Here is a 23,903-nt window from a genome sequence, read left to right as displayed (position 1 = left end):
AGGATGCATACTGTAGTCTCTAAAATAACCAAATGACTAAAAGAAATGACTCAAAATGACAGTAACAACAAGAAAAGCAGCATAGGAATAAGAATTGTGCACTAAAGAGTATTTAACACAAAAGAAGACTGTGACACAGAGAAAAGCAAGATTATGAGACAAACAAAAAAGAAGTAACAAGATGGAAGACCTAAGTCCCAATAACAATAATTACACTGATGTAAATGGAATGAACACCACACTCAGAAGACACACTCTCAAGACTGGATAAAAACACGATTCCAACAAGGTGCTGTCCACAAGAGACATATCTTAAGTTCAAAAAACCCAAAGTTTCAAAGGAAAAAGACGGAGAAAGATAATACTTTGCAAACAGCAACCCTAGAAGAGCTGGAATTGGAGATAATTGTATCAGGTAAAACATGTTAACAACCAACTTGACCTCAAGTGACATTTAGAGAAATTCCAGCTAACTGTAGATGTGGGCATGACTGCTCACAGCAACATTATCCACAACAGCCAAAAAATTAAAACCATCCAAACGTGTCTACCAACTGGTGAATGGGTAAATGAAATGGGGTCTAGGCACACAACAGAACATTACTTGGCAATAAGAGGTAACGAAAAAACTGATACATGCTACATGAAGATGAATTTCAAACATATTATATGCTAACTGAAAGAAGCTAGACATAAAAGTCTATAAATTGTGTGATCCTCATATTATTAATAAAGGTCCAGAAAACGCAAACATAAAGAGCCAGAAAGCAGACCACGGCCTGGCTGCCTGGTCTGGGAGTGAGGATTGAGAAACAATTCAGGGAAGTGTGGAGGACATGGTGGACACGTCCTGAAACTGGACTGTGGTTAAGGCTGCAGAACTCTACAGAAGCACCGAACGCCACTGAACTGGACAGCGCACAGGGGGTGAGTTTTTCTGCACGTAAATTGTATCTTTGCAAATCTGTAAACTTATGTACTATACAGGGGTTTGACAAAGCAATATAAACTACTGTCTGGAGACTGACAAGGGCACTCTTTCCATGAAAGAGCATCACATACAAACTCAGTGCAAACTCCGGCTTGTCCAAGACGTTAGTTGAATGCTAGGTGTGTAACTCATCACTCATGTGGCATTAATTTCATCAAAACACAGGAAATCAACTTAAACTCTCAACATATAAGAGGCCAAATGATGCCTTTAACCCTGTCACACAGTCACACACCTGCTTATGTGTGTTAATTGAACATCACTTACATGTTCACTCATCAGATGTTTGCACAAGCTGGCCGAACTTGCATGTGTAAGCCATTATGGTCTTTCAACATCTTCAACTATAAATTTCCTGGAAGACAGGGGCGGAGCTGTTGAACTCCTCAGTGTGTCCCACACATCATAGCAGGGCCTACAGAACTCCAAACACAGGCTTCTGGGTCAGTTCATGACCCTACAGGCTCCTCCCTTTATCATGAGAGGCAGCGAGTTAACAGTTCCTGATTCTCAGACCATTTGTGGGTCACGTGCTAACATCAGCCTGTATAGAAGTAGCAGCTAAGGTTCCAGTGTGTCCGTGGAGAATTGATGGTGCTTTCAAAAGCATTTCTTAAATCACTCAGATATTATGAACTCAATTGAGCCTATCCTTAGCGCAGAATATTTCATCTTAAGCAAAATAATATTTAAAATGGATAACCAACAAGGACCTACTGTGTAGCAAAGGGAACTCTGCTCAATGTGGCAGCTTGGATGGGAGGGGAGTTTGGCGGAGAATGGATACACATATATGTATGACCGAGTCCCTTCCCTGTTCTCCTGAAACTATCACAACATTGTTAATTGGCTATGGCAACCCCCTCCAGTATTCTTGCCTGGAAAACCTCACAGACAGAGGAGGCTGGCAAGCTATAGTCCATGGGGTCGCAAAGAGCTAGACATGACTGAGTGCCTAAGCACAGCACCCCAATACAAAATAAAAAGTTTAAAAGAAAAATAAACTTAAGGAAAATAAAGCAAAATAAAAACAGATCACAGAAATATCATTTCCTCTACTCTTATCCCACTATCCCAAACCACCAGAAGTAAAGAACTGCTCAGAGATGAAAGAAGTGTTGCAGGGAACATTGTGACTTCAGGCACACCAAGTACTGAATCACGTTCTCAGATGCCTAAGCACAAAGTGTTAATACCTCACGCGTGAGTACCATCCTCACTCAGACGACCTGCCCACCCCCAGACCCACTCACAGGCAACGGGACTGCCTTTTGGAGCCCGTTTTTCAGAAGGCCCTCTGCTCAGAGATGGCCCTGCTTCCTTGCAGAACAATCCTGCAAAGATAATGCACACCGCTGGAAATCATCGCCTCCAGCATCTTCTCCTACTGTGAGTTAAATACAGAGGCGACTAATGGGGACAATCCAACCCGGAAAAGGACAGGGTTCTACCTGACAAGCAGCTGGCTCCTCCCTGACGACCCGGGCCTTCTGGGTGGGACCCAAGATCCTGGCCTCAGAACATCGAAGACAATTGAATTTTCCCGGCAAGACCAACTCAACCTCTAAGGCCGTCCCTTCGGCTCAGAACCACAAGCAGAGGAGCCCCTCCCAAGCAAGGCTGAAGGGGAGCCCCTGACAGGTTCAGGCAGCAGCTCTGAGTCCCCGTGACCCACGCCTATGGCCATCCTCCACAGAAAGAGAAGGACTTACTCCCAAACAGAAAGGGCTGATAAATCACCTACTTCTCTTCTACTTCCTGCACGGGGGTCGGCAAATGTTTCCTCTAAGTGTTAGACACTGCCCAGGTGGTTCAGCAGTCAAGAATCCTCCTGCCATGCAGAACAGGGGTTCCATCCCTGGACAGGGAAGACCCCCTGGAGAAGGAAATGGCAACCCATTTCAGTATTCTTACCTGGAGAATCCCATGGACAGAGGAGACTGGTGGGCTACAGTCCATGGGGACACAGAGTCAGACTCGATGGAGCGACTAGACAAAAACAAAGTGTTAGATGGCAGATGTTCCAGACCTTGTGACTCCTCGCTTCGGCTGCGGTGGCAAGTAAAGCAGTCAGATGACAAGTGAATGAATGGACGTGGCTCGTTTCCAGTGACCGGACGTTCACAAAAACAGGTGGAAGGCTGGATCTGACCACTGGACTGCAGCCTGCTGACCCCTGCCTAGAATCACAGCTATTTAAAGCTAAAAAGGAAATTACAGGTTGACAGTGCCCTGCCCCCAACCCCTGCCTACTCCCATGCAGTGTTCTCAATGAAGACACGAAATTCAAGTTATTTGCTCGAGGTCACATACTAGCTTATGCTGGCTTGTCCGTATGCATGAAGAGAATTTTCTAAAGTAAAAGAGAGAGAGAATGAGAGATAAAGAGGAAGGGAGAGACAGAGACAGACACTCCTTTTAACCCATCATCCTATTTCCTGGTTATCAACAAATCATATGGACACAGGTGGTATTTTTGGTTTTAATATACTTTTGGGGAGCAGGTTTAGGTTCACAGCAAAATGAAGCAGAATGTGCATGGATCTCCCCTCCCTCCACACAAGCTCAGCCTCCCCCACCAGGGCCACAGTCCACGGGAGTGGTGCATCTGTTACAAATGATGAAATACACATCATTAGCATCTGGATGTGACTTAGCATCTGGATGTGACTGAGCGACTTCACTTTCACTTTCACTTTCATGCAATGGAGAAGGAAATGGCAACCCACTCCAGTTTTCTTGCCTGGAGAATCCCAGGGACGGCAGAGCCTGGGGGGCTGCCGTCTATGGGGTTGCACAGAGTCGGACACAACTGAAGCGACTTAGCAGCAGCAGCAGCATCCAGACCACACAGTTTATTTGAAGGCTCACTCCTGGCGCATGTTCTATGGGTCTGGACACGTAGCCACCGTTACAGCATCATACACAAGAGTTTCACTGCTCTCAAAATCCTCTGTGGGGAGGCTATTATTTCATTTCAAAATGTGATAAGACGGTCCAAAGCCTCTGACATCTCTTCTGTAAATACTCAACTTAGTATAAGAGGACTCAACTTGGTTAATTTTATAACTGTCATGAATAGGCATTATATATATCAAATCACCAGGGTTTCCTTGGTGGCTCAGATGGTAAAGAATCCACCTGCAATAAGGGAGACCTGGGTTTGATCCCTGGGTTAGGAAGATCCCCTGGCAGAGGGCACGGCAACCAACTCCAGTATTCTTGCCTGGAGAATTCCCATGGACAGAGGACCCTGGTGGGCCACAGTCCACAGGGTAGCAACGAGTCGGACATGACTGAGCAGCGACTAAACACATACATATCATATCTAAACAGGTTCCTTTCTTCTTCTTCAGTAAAGTTTCAAGTTCACTGAGAAATCCACTCTAACCACCAAACTAGATTAACAACCACTTCTGTAATGATTTCACATCCCTTCTTTTGCGGAAGTCTCAAAACAACTTATTTTCTGTCAATCTATCCTTTTCTTTAAAACCCATCTCAAAACTCTACCTCCTTCAGGTTTTAAAGGAGAACAAAGTTAAACTTCTCCAGTAAGTATTTTCTGATTTTTATCCCACTCAGATTTTTTTCACTTTGAGGATTCCACACTGCATGTAATGTATCACCTGAAATTATATACATGTTGCTTTGCATTGCCCTGAGAACTTTTTCATGTGTTTTGGGTCATATGAAAAACTCTTAGAAGGAGATTTGTTGTTCACTGCTAAAATGAAAGACTCATAAAGTCTCCTAACTCTGATCTCTTATCGCTAAAAGTAGTTCTTCACTTGCAAGCTGGATATAGGCCCACACATATCTAGAATAGTATATTTTTTCTATATGCATAAGGAAAAATTATAAACTGTTTTATTTTACTTAGAATTTTAATATTTTCATTAATTTTCCCCAAAACAGCTTCTAAGCCTTTGTGTCCAAAATTTCAACCTTTATGTGGAGACACCCACTTAAATACTGCTACTCTCCATCTTAAGCAAGACATCTTTACTTTCAACTACATCTTACTAAGCAAATCATGTAAGCAAACATCTCTGATGGAACAACTGTTCCTTCTCTCTTGAGGAGCTTGGAAATTCCCCTGACAGTTTGCAATAGCAAATCCAACTTGGACTGTGATCTACGTACACAACTCTGAAATGGATTTCCAACAATTAAAGACTTAGAGGGGGAAGAGGTCTTTCTCACCTGTGAGTCACCTCAGCTTTATGTGCTGTGCTTGACAAGTTTTATTTTGTAACTGGCCATTGTACCATTGTGCTCAGTCGCTCAGTCGTGTCCGACTCTTTCAGGCCCCACAGACAGGAGTCCGCCAGGCTCTCCAAGCAAGGACAGTGGAGTGGGTTGCTATTTCCTCCTCCAGGGATTGAACCCACCTCTCTTGCGTCTCCTGCATTGGCAGATGGATTCTTTACCACTGAGCCACCTGGGAAGCCCCGAATTTTGTAACTGGGTGAACGGCATTTCCAAAGTCTTGCTCTAATCTGGGGAGTTCTTTCTACTATCCACATGAACAAGCAGAAGCATGACATGCATGTGTGCGTGCTCACTTGCTAATTTGTGTCCGACTCTTGCGACCCCACGGGCTGTAGCCTGCCAGGCTCCTCTGTCCGTGGGATTCTCCAGGCAAGAATACTGGAGTGGGTTGCCATGCCCTCCTCCGGGGGATCTTCCTGACCCAGGGATCAAACCCACATCCCCTGCATTTCCTGCACTGACAAGCAGGTTCTTTACCACTGAGCCACCTAGGAAGCCCTATGTGGATGACAGTTACGAGCACATTAAACTCCTGGCTGTGGGACCCTGGGCCACCCACAACTTCTCTGTACCTCACTCCCACATCCCTAAAATGGGGGTAGTAACAGCGGCCATCTCCATGGTAATAAGGATTAAACGAGCAAACATGTAAAAATCACTTGACTAGAGCCAAGTACACAGACCTGTGGGCAGGCTAGCTCTTTTCATCATAAAAATGAAACACAACCTCCCTCTTGCTACTGGCCCACAATGAACTGTAACTAAGGGAATCAATATGATTAAGAAAAAAAATTTAAAGACCACTCCACAAATATCATCTCAAACAAGACATTAAATAGCTGCTGGAGATCAATTCACTTAAACTTCTCTGCCCAACTTTCTCATCTGTAAAATGAGGAAGATGAACTAAGTATCTAAGGTTCGTCCTTTCCTGGCTGTAAAATTTAAGACTTCTCTTGGAAAGGCGTATGAGAAACGAGGGGTGGGAGAGAGAGCTCGCTGACACCGTTTAACCACCTTCCAAGTCTCTGTGTCACAGCTCAGATCATTTTTATTGATTTTTAAACTATCAAACACTGCCCCGTATGTTTGATCAACTCCTATTTGGATACGGAAATATTAAATGGCTAGATGCTGATTATATCTTTTTCTTCACTGGAGAATCTGAAAGAGTTGGAAGACAAGCACATATAACTAAGCACACATATAAATATGCACATTTCAAAATATAAAACAATAAATAAACTTGAGCAAACTCATACTCTAATCACATAGGCACCTGAGTACCATAAAAATCAACTTTTGTATCAATTAAGTGGGTATAATAACTCTTGGACTACTATAGTTCCATCTTGTATTCTGTGACTGCTATTCCACAGCAGCCAACTATTTTGTGATCACTATATACTTTCTAAATACTTTTGCAAGGCAGCACAGCCTTAGAATATTCTAGAACAAAAGTTGTTCTAGAAAATATCTAAGAACCTTCTGAAAAGTCTTCCTTCTAAAGTTATTTTTTTAAAAGGTCAAAGTTAATACAATATTGCACCAAGTATAAACTTTATGCTTAATGGTCAGAAAGAACTTCCTTCTTAAATAATGATTTGAGTACTGGGAAGAAAGGACTCTATTTGGTGATAAGCTGTAGTGCTATGGTGAACAATGGCTAACAGTCTTACAAACACCCAGTGCTTCATAAGAAGAGCTTCGTGTCATTTGTCACTGGAACATTATTAATATTCTATGGTTTTTCCAGTAGTCATGTATGGATGTGAGAGCTGGACTATAAAGAAAGCTGAGTGCTGAAGAATTGATGCTTTTGAACTGTGGTGTTGGAGGAGGACTCTTGAGAGTCCCTTGGACTGCAAGGAGATCCAACCAGTACATCTTAAAGGAGATCAGTCCTGAATATTCATTGGAAGGACTGATGCGGAAGCTGAAACCCCGATACTTTGGCCACCTGATGAGAAGAACTGACTCACTGGAAAAAGACCCTGATGCTGCGAAAGACTTAAGGCAGGAGGAGACAGGGACGACAGAGGATGAGATGGTTGGATGGCATCACCAACTCTATGGACGTGAGTTTGAGTAAACTCCAGGAGTTAGTGATATACAGGGAAGCCTGGCGTGCTGCAGTCCACGGGGTCGCAAAGAGTTGGACACAACTAAGCGACTGAACTGAACTGAATATTCAAAAAATACCGCTTGAATGTTTTAAAAGAACTAAAAATATAAATGAAAAAATAAGGTGCTTAATTAATTTATAAAATATTTTTTCAGATAACATAAGAATCAACTTTAGCGCAGACTCACTTAAATTACATTGCATTCTAAAATGTGTGGCTTTAACACATATGCATATGACCAAGGGTTTTAAGCACATTATGTATCTTTCTGTTCTATGGTAAGATAAAATTATTCCTCATCAGAACATATTTTCTGCAACAATGTTCTAAAATAAAGTCATTACTCTGATTAATCACATTATTACATTTTGTATTTGCTTTTAAAAAGAGAAAAGCATTTGCTTAATGTTAATAAGCATTCAAAAAGCATCAGATAAGCTCTCAACATGAGCTGAAAAATAATTATCTGAAATAAAGAAAAATAAGTGGCTTGCTATATTCAGTCTACTCTTCTATTTTTATCCTCGTCAAACTAAATAATATCAGCTACTTACGTGAAAGTTCCTAATAAGTGCAACTGCTTTTTCACCTTTCTCATCAAAACTATATTTTGTTCTATATTTCCTTTCTAGCTACAGTCATATACAGAATTTATTTTTACAAGCCATGGGATGGTTTGCCCTACAAAATTTCTAACGTCTCGAATCTTGAGGCTGTCGGCACAGAAGTGCTGACCTAACATTCAAATGTAAAAAAAACACCACACAAGCAGCTGGAATTACATCTGAAAAATCATCAAAATTCAGCCTATTCTATAGATAAAGCTCAATCAAATAATCCCCACATAACAAGAAAACGTAAGATTTTATTCACAGTCAGATTTTACAAAACAATCACTAGAGTGGGCTCCTGTCAACACACTGATAGTAAACGCAAACAGTCACTTATGAGCTTACACCTGGGGTCCCAGCTGGGTTCTGCGGTCTCCCACAGGAGGAGCCAGGGAATGGAGAGATGGGACCACATCTACCAGATGTATTCGGTAGATGTATCTGGTAGTGAAGAACCAGAGAATGTCACTGCTCTCCCACGTGACGGTGACATCATCTTTAACAACAGTGCAATGATAATAAAACAGAAGACCTCGCAATCAGTGGCCTGAGAACTGCATACAGACAGAACAAATAACCAGTTTTACTTCACTCAGCGCTGTCAAAATAGGAGCTGAGGTTTGAATGAGTTCAGCGGCAGCATGGCGGCTAAGAATTTTCCTCCCCGAATGACTGTCTGCACTGACCTCTCTCTTCCAGATCCCAAGCCCTGAGGAGTCAGGACAAGAAGGAGGGATACCGGTGATCAACGCTGAGCACGGATGTAGCCTCCTTTATGCAGTTTTCAAAATGCAGGTAGAGGCTTCACACAGGTATTCCCTGGTGTTCTGTGTGTAACTCAAGAGTCGGACATAAACCAGTTTTTCACCGAAAGTAACACACAGGTCCCTGGACTGAGTGTCTATCCAGTGTCAGGCATTGTCCCAAATGCTTACACATCGTCGAATCTTCACATGCATTATCTCTGTTTTACAGACAGAGGAAACCAACACTCCTATCTTGCCCAAGGCCACCCGCTAGTCCGTGATAGCATAAAGCCAAACTCTTCACCATTATATTAACTAAAAGTACTAAGGGGATGAATGCTAGAAATCCTACGGCAAAATTCCACATGAAACAGAAGTTAGTAATAACTACCTGCTTCATCTGTTTGGAGCGCTTCAAAATTTGTATTAGAGCAGGTTTCCTAATCAGAGGCTACCAAATATAAGAAGAATTTGCTACTTAAGGTTCAAAAACATAAACAAATTTCAAGAGTACAAACCTGTAGTTTGCTAAAAAGCTAACATGAATGCAATTTTGCTGAGCACAGAAGACTAAAACTGTCTCTTCTGACACATGATTCACCCAGCTAAGATGGCAGGCCTACAGAATTACTAGTAATAAGTCTTTACCAAGTTTGGTACGATATTGCTTCTGCGGTTTACGTTTTGATTTTGTGGCCAGGAAGCATGCTCAATCTTAGCTCCCTGACCAGGGATCAAACGCACATCCCCTGCGTTGGAAGGCAAAGTCTTCACCACTGGACTGCCAGTGAAGTCCCTGTAGAAAAATTAGGATGGAATAACAAAGTACAACAAGCCACCTGTAGACACAAGCAATGGAAACCCACTGTATCCCAGGGATAGGGGTGGCAGCGGGAGAGGAGGAAAGCGGAGGAAACTTGAAGAAGTGAACTCTTCAGCGGACACACCTCCCACATAGAGTAAGGAAACAGTGGAAGCAGAAGGGGAAGGACACTGTCCAGAGAGACGGGCCACGTGGAAATGCTGGGAAATGCTCAGGTTGCACGCTGAGCTCCGGAGATGGAGAACGGCCGTCCATCAGACACACAGAGGAACAAGGCCAGGGCGAGGAGAGTGTGCCCCAGCTAAGTTCACGGCTTTGGACCTCATCTTCCAAGGTGATGGGCATCCACAGACCCCACCTGTGGGTCTTAGCCACGCTCTGATAACCCTCCTAAGTGTTCCTTCTCACCTTATGATACAGCTGGAGCTCGGAGCAGAAAAAAAAAAGCCCTCGTCTTCTGCAGTGGGTTCAGAGCCAAATGCACTCAACCAATAAAAATGAAAAACAGCCCCACCAAATTCTCAAAAATATGTTTTGCAAAGGTTAATACTTAGTATTTTCCACACTGATTTCCAATCTTCAAGCCGATGAGCCTCTGAAACCCTGGGCCCAAATACAACTAAAAACGGTTAACACCTATTTTCTATTTTTTTTTTCCCCCAAAGCTTTGAAACTTTCACAGTGGTGATTGGCAGAGCACAAAAACAGCTCTTTATCTAAAGAGGACAGATGGAACCCCTGCAAGTCCCCAGTTCCTCCATTCCACGTTACCCAGGAGTCCCAGTAAAGACCCGGGAAGGCGCTCATTGGTAGGGAAGGACTGATGCGGAGGGAGGCACAGTCACGTTCACATTCATCAGGACCCGATTGGAGCTGGTCTCCCACATGCCGGCCAGGAGCCCTTCGCCTGGGACAACACATAAAGCCTTTCTTCCAAACACCAAGCCCACCTCTCGTGCCCTTCAGAAATTCCTATTCAACCTCACAAAGGAAATGTCACCGTTAAGGCTCTATGTTCCCCCCTCCCCCCGACACACACACCATGCAGGCAGGCATTAAGGACAAAGGTCCCGCCTGGTTTACATGGCCCGAGGAGAAGAGACCAGAACTCAGCCAGCCCCACTCTCACACTCGACAGGTCACCATCAGATAGAGAACTCTGACTTAGTTACGCCCCAAACTCATGTCCCACCCTTAATGCACCAGTTCTTCTCCTGCTCTTACACTGAAGAACCTCCATCATCAGAGAGAGGCAAACGCCATCTCCTTAGGGGAGCACAGCCTGTGCCTGACTTGCGTGTCCACCAAGTCGCTCAGTTGTGTCCGACTCTGGGCGACCCCATGAACTGCAGACCGCCAGGCTCCTCTGTCCATGGGATTCTCCAAGAACACGGAGTGGGGAGTGGGCTGCCATGCCATCCTCCTCCAGGGGATCCTCCCCACCCAGGGATCGAACCCTTGTCTCTTGTGTCTCCTGCACTGGCAGGAGGGTTCTTTACCACTAACACCACCAGGAAAGCCTGTGCCTAATTTAAATCCAGGCAAATCATTTATGCTTCTCCATGACAGAGCCCTGTACATATCTCTTTATACATGTGTGACACCTCAATACACAAATACACTCTTCCACACACACACATACGTGCTTGTTCCAAGGAAACTTCAAATTCTAGAAAGTTGCATACATTTATCCTGTGACTCTGAACGTCGGTGGGACTATACCAACCCCAGCTGAAGGACCAACAATAAACCAAAGAAAAATTATATTTGGAAACTGCCATGGAAGCAAAATTAATATATGATTTCAGATTTAAGTATAAAGTTTTAATTACTGACTTAATGACCTAGCACAAGAAAAGTACTTCTCAGGCTATTTTCTGAGGAAGCCTCAAAAGAGGCAATGTGTTTCATAGAAACCCCTGAGAGGACACCGCCCAGAGGGTGAGTGATGAGCTGGTCTCTCCCAAGGCAGAGTTAACTTCACGAGACAGGGCTGCTGGAAGCCGAAGCAGAGGATACAGGTAAAGCGACGCAAGTGTGGTACTTCAGATGTACCCCACAACTGAGATACAAACACAATCATCCCTCGGCATCTGCAGGGTCCTGGGTCTGGGCCTCTAGAAATACCACCCTCTGAGGATGCCCAAGTCCCATAAATAAAACGGCCTCGTAGAGTCAGCCCTCAGTACCCAGAGATTCCACATCTGAGGATTCACCCAATCCACGGCGGAGAAACATCCACACACACGGACCCATGCAGTTCAAAACCTTGTTGTTCAAGGGTCAGCAAGAAATGCTGAAAACTTCATTTCAGTAGCTATCGTTCACTTGCTCACTTTAACCCCCAAACTGTGCCCGGGGACAGAGTCCTCACACACATTTTCAGAAGGAAAGCGGAAATTGTAAAGGTGTTCCTGCCTTTGTGCTCTGCTTACTTGGGCTTCCCCAATGGGAACAGCTTCGCCCTCCTCCTCCTCAGATGAAAGAGCTGGCTGGCTCAAGCATCACACCTTCCATGAAGCCCCCTCCCCTGGCCCTGCCCAACCTGCCAGTCCACCCACATTGCTTTAGCAAAGTCACTTCATCATCTGTGCTAATCCACTCTGGTCTTCTCTTCAGTGGCTGAGAGATCGTAACACTTTAGACTCTCACCCGTGGGCCTGAACACAATTTATCCCAAGTTCTTGTTGAGAACTTTAAAAACATCTTAGTTCCAGAAAACATGCAAGTTTTCCTATTAAAACCTTTCATTTTCCATCCTCTATGAACTTAGACACATTTCATGGATCTTCATAATCTGACTCCTCCCAGTTCTTCTACTCCAGCCTCCCCCTTCCTGCTTTTTCTGATGCTCCTGGACATAACTTAGATGAGCCTGGATCCCAAGCGGCTTCGCCAGCTCTTACCCCAGGATGAAATGTACTCCCGTTGTCCTGACAGCTTCCTGGGTCACCTCTAAGCCTTAAGAACTCAGTTCAGAGGTTACCTTTCCTTCCCACCCTGCCCCTCTCCAAACCAGCCCCAAAGACTGGGCTGCAACATGACGCCCACGCTCTGAGGGAATCTCCGAAAGGCTGCTCTCTCCCCCAGCGTCCTCTCGCATGGCCTGCCTCTGATGATCAGTTCATCCCTGTGGCCTCCACACAGGAGGACGTTCAGCGAACACCTACTGAGCTGTACATTCATTTGATACAAAAAGGAAAAGACTATGGCCTAAAAATCTGCATTTCTCCAGACAGCCAAGTTATCTAGGATATAATAAAGGATGTATTTTATGGCATGAATAGAGACACAGACATAGAGAACCGACTTGTGGACACAGCAGGGGAAGGAGAGGGTGGGATGAACTGAGAGAGTAATACTGACATATATACGCTACTGTATATACAAGACCTAGTGAGCAGCTGCTATGAAACACAGGGAGCTCAGCCTGGTGCTCTGTAAGATCGAGAGGGGTGGGATGGTGGGCGGGGTGGGAGGGAGGCTCAAGGTTATCCAAGCCACTTATGACTGACGCAAAGATGTTGTGGGGCAGAAACGAACACAACATTGTAAACCATTTATCCTCCAATTTTAAAAAACAAGGATATATTATAATATGAAAAACAAGCATTTGGTGCTTATGATCTAATGAATGATACTTTCAAATCAATCATGCATTCATTCTTTCAACAAATGTGTGGCCTCCTTTTAGCTGCAAGGAGCTGTGCTGGGCTGGGGCCCCTGCCAGCCCCAAGGTTGCCTTCGAGCACATGGATCAACAGGAACAAGGCACCCTCTCTGGACAGATGACTTATAAAAGCTAGGCTTGGGACTCCAAACGCCTGCCCCAGCTGGCTGTGAGCATGGAGGCTCTGCCTATAGAAGTAAATGAGACCAAGTCCTGACTTCAGAGGCGCTCAGATTCTAGTGCAAGAGACAGACAAATACACAGTCAGTCTGCAACATTTTCTATGCGACCCTAACATCTGACTCTGACATACAACACTCACTGTACTCCCTCTGAATCCTCACCTCATTGAACACTGGTGCTAGAATCATCCATTTGAACTCGGGCCAAGGCGTTCACCTGAGCCAGCAGAGACTTCTAGCCCACTTACAAGCACTGTTTGCAGACTCAAGGAAGCCCCATAACTGGCCACATTTTCAACCACCACCTTACAGGCACCGGCCGAATTACTTCACCAAGGAACATTCTTGATTAATTTGTCCAATTTAAGTCATTTCTTACCTTGCATGTGCTTGAGAATATTTTTTTCTATAATAGTAAATATTTCATAAGATACTTTACTCAGGTTGGAATTATTTGCTTTAACAGTTCTTTGCTTAAAACACTGCTATACTTTTATCTCCTAAGTTAAATATAAAAGATAATTGCTGCTCCCAGTGGATAAAACACATTAGAACAATACAAATTTTTTAAAACAATAAGCTAAAATAGGCTGGCTTTCTTAATACTAAAGTACCTCTTCACAGTTAAAAGGAAATGCTCATTTTTATATGAAATGTATATATAATAAACACATATATACGTTTTTTGACTGCTTCCCTATATACATTGGTGTACCTATTTTCTGGGTTCTGCACATAATGGTCTGCGTTAATGCCAACTATGCCTCTCCACTTCTCAAGCTAATATAACGCTGCTACAAAAATAAATCTCAAAACAAGTGTGTGGGAAGGGTGAAAAAAAGTAATTCAAGGTGATCCAGTGGGCAAAGAAGAGGTGACCGTTTATTTCCGATTCCTCAATCCAAAAAGGTACCTGTTGAGAGACAGTAAATCTCAGACTTTAATACCCACCCTAATGGTTGGGAAGGCATTCTAATTCTGTCGAATCCAATGAATTCATTCAACAAATAATTCTGAAGCGTCTCCTGAGAGAGAGGAATTGTGCAGCGAGCGAGAGGAACAGAACAGGGGGAACTGACCCACCACCAGGCCGGGTCACCATCTCACAAGCTGCCTTTGCTGCCACTGAAGAGACACTTGATTAAAGACTTATTACAAACCCTCCTTCCCACTAATGCAGAGCCCTACCTCTTAGATTTCTGGGATGAATCTGTTTAGTTCGAGGCATCTTCTTTGATTCAGAGGCCCCCTTTTCTTCTTAGAAACTGTAGGAAAAGCAGGTCATGAAAAGGTAGCTCCATAAACCCAAGGTCCATCAATTAATCCATGTGCTAAAAAAGAAAAAAAAAAGTTATGTTTTACTCTTTTTCACTACTTTCAAAGGAAAAAGACACTTCAGAAGTTATGGCATAATACAGCACTGCTCTAAACTCAACAAAAGGTAACCGACCTGAAAGCCCCTGCAAAAGATGACTTACTTTTAATTAAACACAATACATGTCATTTTGTCATTATCTGGGCTTCCCCAGTAAGAACACGGGGTGGGGGGAAAAATCACTGTACCTTTAACAAAAAAAGAGTGAAAAAATTCAGTGAACTGTATTTTAAAGCAACATCACGAGGTTATAAAAGGGTTTTGCTGTATACAGTACATGCCTGCCCATTTATAAATTTCTTAGGGACAAGGACCATGTTTTGTTCATTTTGTGTTACTGGGTTAATTCGGTAAATAAGTGTGGTTGCCACTGGGGCTGTTCTCCCACTATTGTGGTTTTCCATTCGAGGCTCCTGTTAGGACTGTTCTTTTTGCTTCCCTGTGTTGAGCCAGAATGTGTGACCAGTTCTGGCCAATAACCTGTGAGTGGAGAGACAGGTGTCATTTTCAGGCTTTGCGTTTAGTTATCAAAGTAAGATCCCCCAGTGCTCTCTTCCTCCTCTGCCATAAGAACAGGCACTGTTCTAGACAGCAAGTCTGACAACACGGAGCTGAGCTCCTGCCAATGCAACAGGATCATGGTGCATAAACATAAAAGAGATCTTTGCTGATTCAAGCACTGAGGTTTGGGACTTATTTGTTACTGCAGCATGACCGTGACCTGACTTACACATCTTAAAAAGTGCAATTTCAAATACAATATGCCAAAACACTAATCCAAAACTAAATCATCTCTTTCCCAGAAAGATTCCCAGGAGATACTCGAGGATCCTTGAGCTAAAATCTTAGTTTTAACTTCCTGCAATACAACTGATAAACAAAGCCCGTGATGACAATGCTGAATGTGAAACTATATTTAATCGCTAAGCAATGACACAAGAATGGAACAGAAATGCTTTAAGACTTTTATAACATCCAATACTGTAGAAGAAAAAAAAAAGCAAATACTTATTGACAATCTACTGTGTGCCTATGTACTTCCTACACATTACCTAATTTAACCCTAATGGTAACTGCTTAGGTAACTATCATTTATCCATTTTATAGATAAGAAAATTAAAAGAGAAAGAGGCAAAGGAACTGAGTCCATAGTCAGTAACTAAGAAACATGGCACCCCCTGACTCAGGGACCCTCAGCGCTTACTTCCTGGCTGGAAGTAAGACCTATTCCAGGGGGTTTACTCAAGAGGCTCTATTGCACAAGTCACAACTGTTAATAAATATTTCGGTGTCAAATCAGACTGGGCTCAAAGCTTGCTGTGTGGACTCGTTTAAGGCACTTAACCTCTCTGAGGATCAGATTTCCCAACTGTAAAACAAGGAAATAGTATTCCCCCACAATGGGTGGTTGAAGGGACCATGTGGATGCTTTGCTTACTGCTGGCACACAAAAATATCAAATATTAATTCTTCTTAAGAATGCCTGTGTGGGAAAGACTGTATCTAATAACCAGTATAAGGTTTTAGAAATTTATGGTTTCAATACAGCAGAGAATAGAAGGAAAGAAGGCTATAATTAACTTCAGTAGTTTATCCTTGATAAGGCTGTATGCAGGCACTGTACAAAAACATTATGTGCAATTTGTGAACTGCATGGGAAAGAATATAAAATATGATGGTCCCATACTGTGGACTTCATCCAGCGCTGTGCTACACGATCTATAAAAGATACGGCTCCACAACGCCCTGCATTAAAAGCATCCACCATTCAACTGACGAAGCTGCTGATTCAAGAGAGAATTTAGAGACGTCAAGGCCGAATAAATTGTAGGAATGCTCAACTCCCAACTTAAAGCTTTTAAATGGTCACGATATTTAGAAGTTTTTAAAGCGTGAACTCCGACTGTAATTCAATCACGTGACACTAAAAGATGAGGAACCTGCACAAAAAATATTCCAATTTGCACATACAAATTTCCAATCAGTAACAGCTTTCCGCTACCTTGCTCACTGCCTCCCCACTGAGCCCAGCTATCCATCCCAGTGTAAATCCTTGGGGTGGGAGGGGGGGGGGGAGGAGGACTGAGTATTTCCAAAGACAGCAGCATTGTAGCGAGGAAGATGAGTGATGAACCGGTTCCCTTACAGCAAAAGAGATAAATACTACATGGAGCAAAAACATGACACGATCAAAAAGCGTAAAGACAGTTGCAAGGAGAAAAAACATGAATGAATGTGGAGGGCGGAGCCTGGGAAAACCCCTCTGCAACGCTGCACTGAACAAAGCGCTTCGCATGCCAGGAGGGGGGGTGGGGGGGGAGGGATGGAAGTGCCAGCTCAGGAAGGAGCCCAGAGTGAATGCGGAGAGCGGCAGGAGGAGGAACAGGACGAGAGGAGGCGAGCGCGGCAGCCCGGAGACTCCTCCTCGCCGCCGCCGCCGCCGCCCCCCCTCCCGTCCCCTCCCCTCTCCAGCAGCAACTCCTCCGCCAGCCCGACCCCCGAGCGATCCGGAGCCGACCCGCGCCCCCACCCCACCCCACTGTGCTGCGGGCGCGTACTCCCAACCCGGAAAGAAAACTACCCAGGTGGCTGGGAGTAAACAGGCACTTCGAGCAAAGAACGAAAGGAGGGGGGAAAAAAAAGCAAGCCACAAAGCCGGGAGGTTGGGAAGCCGAGGCCTGGTCTCCCTCACCCCCCCACCCCACCCCCCACCCCCACCCCCACCGCCAGCCTCTTGGAAAATGCGCCCGCGTCTGGAACGCGGCTGGGGAGGCTGGGTCCCTCCGTACCTGCTCTGCTCGCAGGACCGCAGCTCGGGCCGCGAGGGCGCCCAGAAGTGGCAAGTGTCTCCCGCACGCGCAGCCATCCCCTCTGCAAGGTCGGCGGTTGCACACACACACACACACACACACACACACACCGCGCGCCCGCGGAGAGGGACGTGGTCCTGCCCCCACCCCCTCCCCACGCCGCCACCCCCACCTCCCAGCGGCAGCGCCCCCCGCCCGCGGAGCCCGCGCGCCGAACCTGCTGCCAGGACGCCCGGCGGGGCTGCCGCCGCTGCAGCCAGCCCCGGAGCTGCGCTGCTGATGGCGGCGGCCGCAGCTCGGAATCTCCGCGACCACCGCGCGGCGGCGGCGGCGGCGGCGGCTGGGCGCCCTCCTTCACTTGACAACCCCAAACACAAACAGAACCTCCTCCCGCGGCGGCTCCCGGGGCCCCCCCAACCCCCGGCTCCGGCCCCCTCCCCGCCGCCGCCGCCGCCGCCCCAGCAGCAGCAGCAGCAGCAGCCGCTGCCGCCACTAAAGGCCGGCGACTGGCACTCTCACCGCCCAGCTCTGAAATATTAAACAGGGGAGCCGGCCGGGGGGCGGCGGGGGGAGCGCGGGGCGCGCGGGCGGGGGCCGCAGGCGCCGGGCGGGAGAGGCGGCCGCGCTCGCCGGCGCCCGGGGCCGCGGCATGACCGCCGCCGGGGAGCGGGTGTCCGGGGTGGGGGTGGGGGGCGCGCACCGCGGCGAGGCGGGGCGGGCGGACCCCCGGGGCGGGCGGACCCCCGGGGCGGGTGGGTGGGCGCCCCCGGGGCCAGGGAGAGGGGCGAGGAGGGCGGGCGCGGGCTTTTTTACCTCTCCCCGGGGGCAGAGTAGGGCACGTTTAGCGTCTTTAGGGGCGACGCGAGGAGCGCGGGCCGGGGCGGCGCGGGGGAGGGAGGGCGAAGGTCGGAGGCTTTCCCGCGGCTGGGCGGGGCGGCAGGGGATCCCCGGGGGCGGGAGGCGGGGAGACCGCGGGCTGCGACGCGCGGGCGGGGCTGTGGGGGGCGTCCCCCGGCGAGGTCACCCTCGGGCGCGGCGGCCAGGCCGGACTGGCTCGGCCGCGGGGCCCGGCCCTGGCTTAGGGGCGGGCTGGGCGCCCCGGATCGGGGCCCGATCGGAGTCCCGGGTCTCCCCGGCCGGGCGAGCCCGGGGCCGCGGCTCCGCCCCGCCCCGCCGCCGCAGCGACGGGAGGCGGGGGGCCCGGGGCGGAGTTAGGGACGCGAGGGGCGGGAGCCCGGGGTCGCGCCGGCTCGGGGACTGGCGCCCGGCTGGGGCGCAGGGGCGGGCCCGCCGGTCACGCGGCCCCGGGCAGGCCTGGCCGGGCCGCGCGGCCGGGGGGGCGGTTGGGCCGGGGAGAGGGGCGGGGACGGGCGGGGCGGAGGCAGCTCGGTACCGGCTCTTTACTTTCCTAAAGCAGGATGTGGGCCGGACCGCTGACGTCATGGGGTCCCCCAGCCCCGCCCCCCGCCCCTGCCGGGAGGGGGAGGGGAGAGGGCGGGCCCGGGGGCGGGGGGGACCCCAAGGGGGTTTCCTCAGCAACGCGTGGAGGGAAGGAGAAAGTCATTGTGAAACTTGAAACTCATTAACTTTGAAAAACAACTTTATAAAAAAAAAAACCGGGAGGGAGGCCGGGGTGTTGGGTTAAAGGGTGGTAGGGGACACATTATTAACCCTGAACTGAAACTACGCTTTGGTGGCGGATGTTCTATTAAAAGATTGAGGAAAGCCAAGGTTATTCCAGAGGCCACGGCCGTGCCCGCCGGTGGTTCCCAGAGCCCGAGCTGCGAGCGCAGTTTAACCCTTAGGGCTCCGCTTTGACAGTTTAGGGGCCGAAAGGAGAAGGCTCTTTTGGGTCTGGAGAGGGAGTTTCGGGGCTGAGCAGGCGATCTGGCCCCAGGGTCGCAAGAAAGAAAGAAGAAGGAGTAATTACCATAAACCAGAGTTTGACCTCGGGTGCTAGAAAGCAAGAGAGGAAGGGGAGAAAAAAGCAATAGAGGAGGGGGAGAAAAAAGCAATGGAGGAAGCAAGGCTTGGAACTCTATGGAAAACTGATCAGGAGGGGATGGACCAGGGTAATGACGAAGGTTTTCAGGGTTAGACCTAAAGAACATTAGGTCTTTATCGTTTAAAGTCTGAGGCTCAGAAATTCCACATGTATCCCTAAAGAAGCAGGCACAAATGACTGGTTAACGGAGCCACGCTCAACTTGGGAGGGATAAGGTAAAACAAAAAAAACTGATGCAGAAAAAATTCTCATATAAAAACCAAAATGCTTTCCCCTTTTAAGGAATAAAAATGCTGAACGACCGTACACCCACTCTGCTGGCCATCTGTGCAAACTTGAATTGTTCCCTGGGGCTTCCATAAAGATATCTAGGTTTTCCTTGCTAGGGTTGACCCCTAAAATTCCTGGGAGGAAATCCTACCTCTAGCTCAGCTGAGCTTAGAAAAGCTTAATGCACCAGAATATGAATGACTAAAAATGGAATACTCAATAATAGCGAGCTTGTAACCAAAAATACTGTCCTGTAAAGGGAGGAATATGCCTATTAAAAACTAGATTTGGTCACAAAAGCAAAGATCAGCCAACAGCTACCTAAATTTGAAATAATGTTTAGTACACTACGCCTCCAACCTTGCAATGAAATAATACAATCTTTTTCATTTTCGATGTGATAAAATCATCTGTCATGAAATTTAATTGACATCTAATGGACTGCAATCACAAAACGTATGTAAATATAACTTTGAAACTTGAATGAAAAAAAAATCCACTTAAATGTGAAAGTATACTTCATCTGTCAGAGGATAAAAATCAAGGTAGCTTGATGATTATCGACTCTACTTTGTGTCACTGGCTAAATCAAAATTACTAACAATACATTTTTAACCCAATGGCCCTGACCATAACAAATATATAGTGTGCACACAAGGTTTATATGGGATTTGGCATTGCAGTGAACTCTTTTAACAAATTAAATATGCGATTTGGAGTCGTAATAGATTAATTTTGTCATTTCAGTTTGTTAAGTTTTTTGTGCAATGGACTATTCACAATTTGCCTTTCTTGAGATCAAATCAACAGTAATCTTTTTTCTGAAACAGACACATTTCCCCATTTTGTATTTCCGAATTTTCTAGATGCAGTTTCTTTTCCTAATTCTGCCTACAATTCTAACTTCCTAGTCATCAGACTGCAGGGGACTCCAACTAAACTATAAGGTAACTACAGTCGCCTTTAATCATTTTGTGGCAAATTAAATACAGTCTCTCAAATTATATCTTATAAACGGAATGGGGGGGGGGGTACTTTTTTTTTTCCTGAACCAGAAGATGAAATGGGAATGGTAAAAAGCAATTTGAACTGTCAAAACTTCTGGAACATTGGGGAAGGACACCGTACTAAAAAAAAAAAAAAAGGAGGGGGGGCTCCTAGGGTCCCGATTCTCTCTGCCTGCACCGCCCACCCCCGGGCCGCGCGAACGCTTAGGGAGCCCCCCTCGGGGACTGGGGTTCAAGTGAGGGCAGTGGCCCTGGCAGGCTCTGAACACGGTTTCCCTGCACAGACTTTGGGGAGAACACCAGTTCCTCCCCCCTCGGGCCCCGGGGCTCCGTCCGGGGATCCCACGGTGCCGCCGCGCCCAGCGCCTCCGCCCGCGCGACCCCTGCCCCGAGTTCCCACGCGGCCGCGCGGCCCGGCCCGGCTCGGGCGCCCCCCTGGCGCGGCCCCGCGGCCCCGGCCCTCCGCCCAGCGCGCGGCCCGGCTGCGCCAGCGCCACGCGGAGATCCCGGGGGTTCCTCCCCGCCGGCCGCCGGGTCACGCCGCCGCCCGGCCCTCCCCTCCGCCCTCCGCCCTCGGCGCGCGCCGGGCTCTTCCCGTCCACCGGCCGAATCCCCTCCTCCTCCTCCTCCTCCTCCTCGGGGCGACCCGGCGACGAGACCTGCCCCGCGCGCTCTGCCAACCGTGCCCACCTCCCGCCCCCCCGGAGCCCAGGCTCTCCTTCCCCAGCCGGACAAAAGGACCGAGAGAAAACTTACCCGGACTGCCACGCAAAAAAAAAACAAAACAACCAAACAAAACTCTGATCCACAGCTTCCTGGGTTTAACTTTTAATTTTTAAAAACAACAAAAGCAGAAACCAAAAGCCTCCTAGGTTGGAAGTGGGCGTGAGAGGAAATGCTAGGGGGAGGCGCTTCGTTCCCTCGTCTGCTTTTGCACCCCCCCTTTTCTGGCCCCTGCCTGGGGCTTTGATGTTATCTGGTGCACCGCCTCCGCTGGGTTCAGACCGTGGGCTCCGCGCCCAGAGTGATACACAGATATTTGGCACTTTTAAATGCCGGTTTGAAGGGAGGGAAGCAGGTGGTCACGGTGAAGGATTCCCACTTCTCAGCCCCGGCCTTGAGAAAGGAGCTTCTGTCCGTCCCAAGCTTCCCTTTTGTTACCTGGACTGAAATGAACAAACCCTCAATCTAGTTAATCCCGGGGAGAAGGGCCATGTGGCATTTTTTTCTGTTAGACTTCACACCAAAAAAAAAAAAAAAAAAAAAAATGAGGCCTTCTGAATCAGATTCATTTTCCCTCCACTCAGCACAAACTTACAAGGTGGTGGTGTACGTTTTCTCAGGCTTTGTTTGGTTTTCTGATCTCCGTTTTGAAAGTAAATATGATTTCCCTTCTAAGATAGACCTGCAGCCTGGGAGAGACAAGTTACCTCTGAAGAATATTTTTTGTTGTTGAGTCGTTCAGTCGTGTCTGACTTCTTTGCGACCTCATAGACTGTAGCCCTCCAGGCTCCTCGGTCCAGGGGATTCTCCAGGCCAAGAATACCGGAGTGGATTGCCGTTTCCTTCTGCAGGGAATCTTCCTGACCCAGGAATCGAACTCATGTCTCCTGCAAGTCTTCTGTATTGCAGGCAGATTGTTCACCTCTGAGCCATCTGAAGAATATAAACTGGGTAATAACATGCTCTTTATATACCATTCTTACAGGTTAGAGTGTCCCAGAACCCTCCCCGTCCCATTATGGAAAGCTTATAACTGTTGATTTTATCTTTGCTGGACACTAGCAGAAACTGAATGCATTTTTACATTAGGTTAGCAGTCTCAGGACCATCACAAACAGAGCACTAACAAAGAATGCTTTTTTTTTTTTTAAACAGATTAGCAATCAAATATTGCACAGTCTGCCATTCAGCTGACTATTCATCCACTTTATGCCAACACCGACCTTGTTCAGGCCTTGCCCTCTGGGAGTTTACAAATTAATGGAGACAGAATAAACACATGGAAAAAATACCTAGAGGGAAAAAAAGATACAAGAAGAAGCTTATAAACAGAGCCAATTAAAGCTATACAGTTACTTACATGATTGCTGAGAGCTTTCTGGACTGGGTGGAGGGCAGGATTATCAGAAAAGTTTCATCTTGAGGGTGAGTTCTGAGTAGGATTTTGAAGGAGAGAAGGTTCATGCTTTGGCAATAGGATGAGAATAGCATTCCAGACAAGGGAAATAGCTTGAAGGTGAGAGCAAGTGAACATGTGTGATGGATTTTCTGGCTAGAGCCACAGGTCAAAGTAAATGTGGAAAAAAGAAGGGTGGCCATATAAATGCAGCCTCCCAACTAGGGTACTTTTGAGAGGGAGCAAGAGGCCATGAATGCCCCCAATGAGAGGCATTCGCCTGTCACTCCCAGCCAAATGGGAAGAATGTGTTCTCTCCTAGTGAGATGTGAACTTTGAAGACTGAATGCCCTGGGGAAAGCTTTCTTGGGCATCCTTAGGAAGGAATTAAGTCATGATGCTACATGTTCTTTGGAGACATTTTGGACTCAGAATGATCTTTTAAAGGAAAATTATTATTACTGCTGGATTTAGAATCTTCATGGTAGTATTTTTAATGACAGTAGTAATAGTAGTACTTCTGTAGCAACAGAGATAGTGGTAGCGTAGATCTTCCTTGATTTACAGTGGTGTTGTGCCCAGTAAACCCATGGTAATTTGAAAATATCATAAGTCAAAAATGCATTTAATACACCTAATCTACTGAACATCAGAGCTTAGCTTTGTGTGGGTGCTCAGTCGTGTCCAACTCTTTGCAACCCCGGGGACTGTAGCCCAGCAGGCTCCTCTGTCCATGGGATTTTCCCAGGCAAGAATACTGGAGTGGATATCCATTCCCTTCTTCAGAGGATCTTCCCATCCCAGGGATCAAACCCAGGTCTCCCACATTGCAGGCAGATTCTTTACAATCTGAGCCACCAGGCAAGCCCAAGAAAACTGGAGTGGGTACCCTA

The 23,903-nt window shown here is 47.1% G+C and overlaps 1 protein-coding gene across 8 annotated transcripts in view; it reads right to left on the bottom strand.

The window, feature by feature from the left end:
- The window catches only part of HIVEP1 (HIVEP zinc finger 1), a 136,741-nt gene extending 114,964 nt beyond the window's left edge, over positions 1-21,777 (bottom strand). The window contains exons 1-2 of one of the 8 annotated variants that reach the window (XR_011462299.1): positions 18,423-18,794; positions 14,613-14,755 (exon numbers count right to left, since the gene is read on the bottom strand). Coding sequence is in view for 7 of the 8 variants with exons in the window: in XM_070361289.1 (XP_070217390.1) it covers positions 14,613-14,652 (40 nt within the window). In the remaining variant the exon portion in view is untranslated. Of the gene's footprint in view, positions 1-14,612; positions 14,756-16,486; positions 17,055-17,588; positions 17,671-17,826; positions 17,966-18,422; positions 18,796-21,647 lie in introns of those variants that run through there. The other 7 variants (XM_070361289.1, XM_070361293.1, XM_070361292.1 and 4 more) reach the window with 7 other exon arrangements.
- Between the last annotated feature and the right edge of the window lie 2,126 nt (positions 21,778-23,903).

The sequence above is a fragment of the Bos mutus genome, chromosome 23, assembly GCF_027580195.1.
Source record: "Bos mutus isolate GX-2022 chromosome 23, NWIPB_WYAK_1.1, whole genome shotgun sequence".
Lineage (NCBI taxonomy): Eukaryota > Metazoa > Chordata > Mammalia > Artiodactyla > Bovidae > Bos > Bos mutus.
Note: the sequence above shows the minus strand (reverse complement) of the source record. Positions and strands in the feature narration are given on the sequence as shown.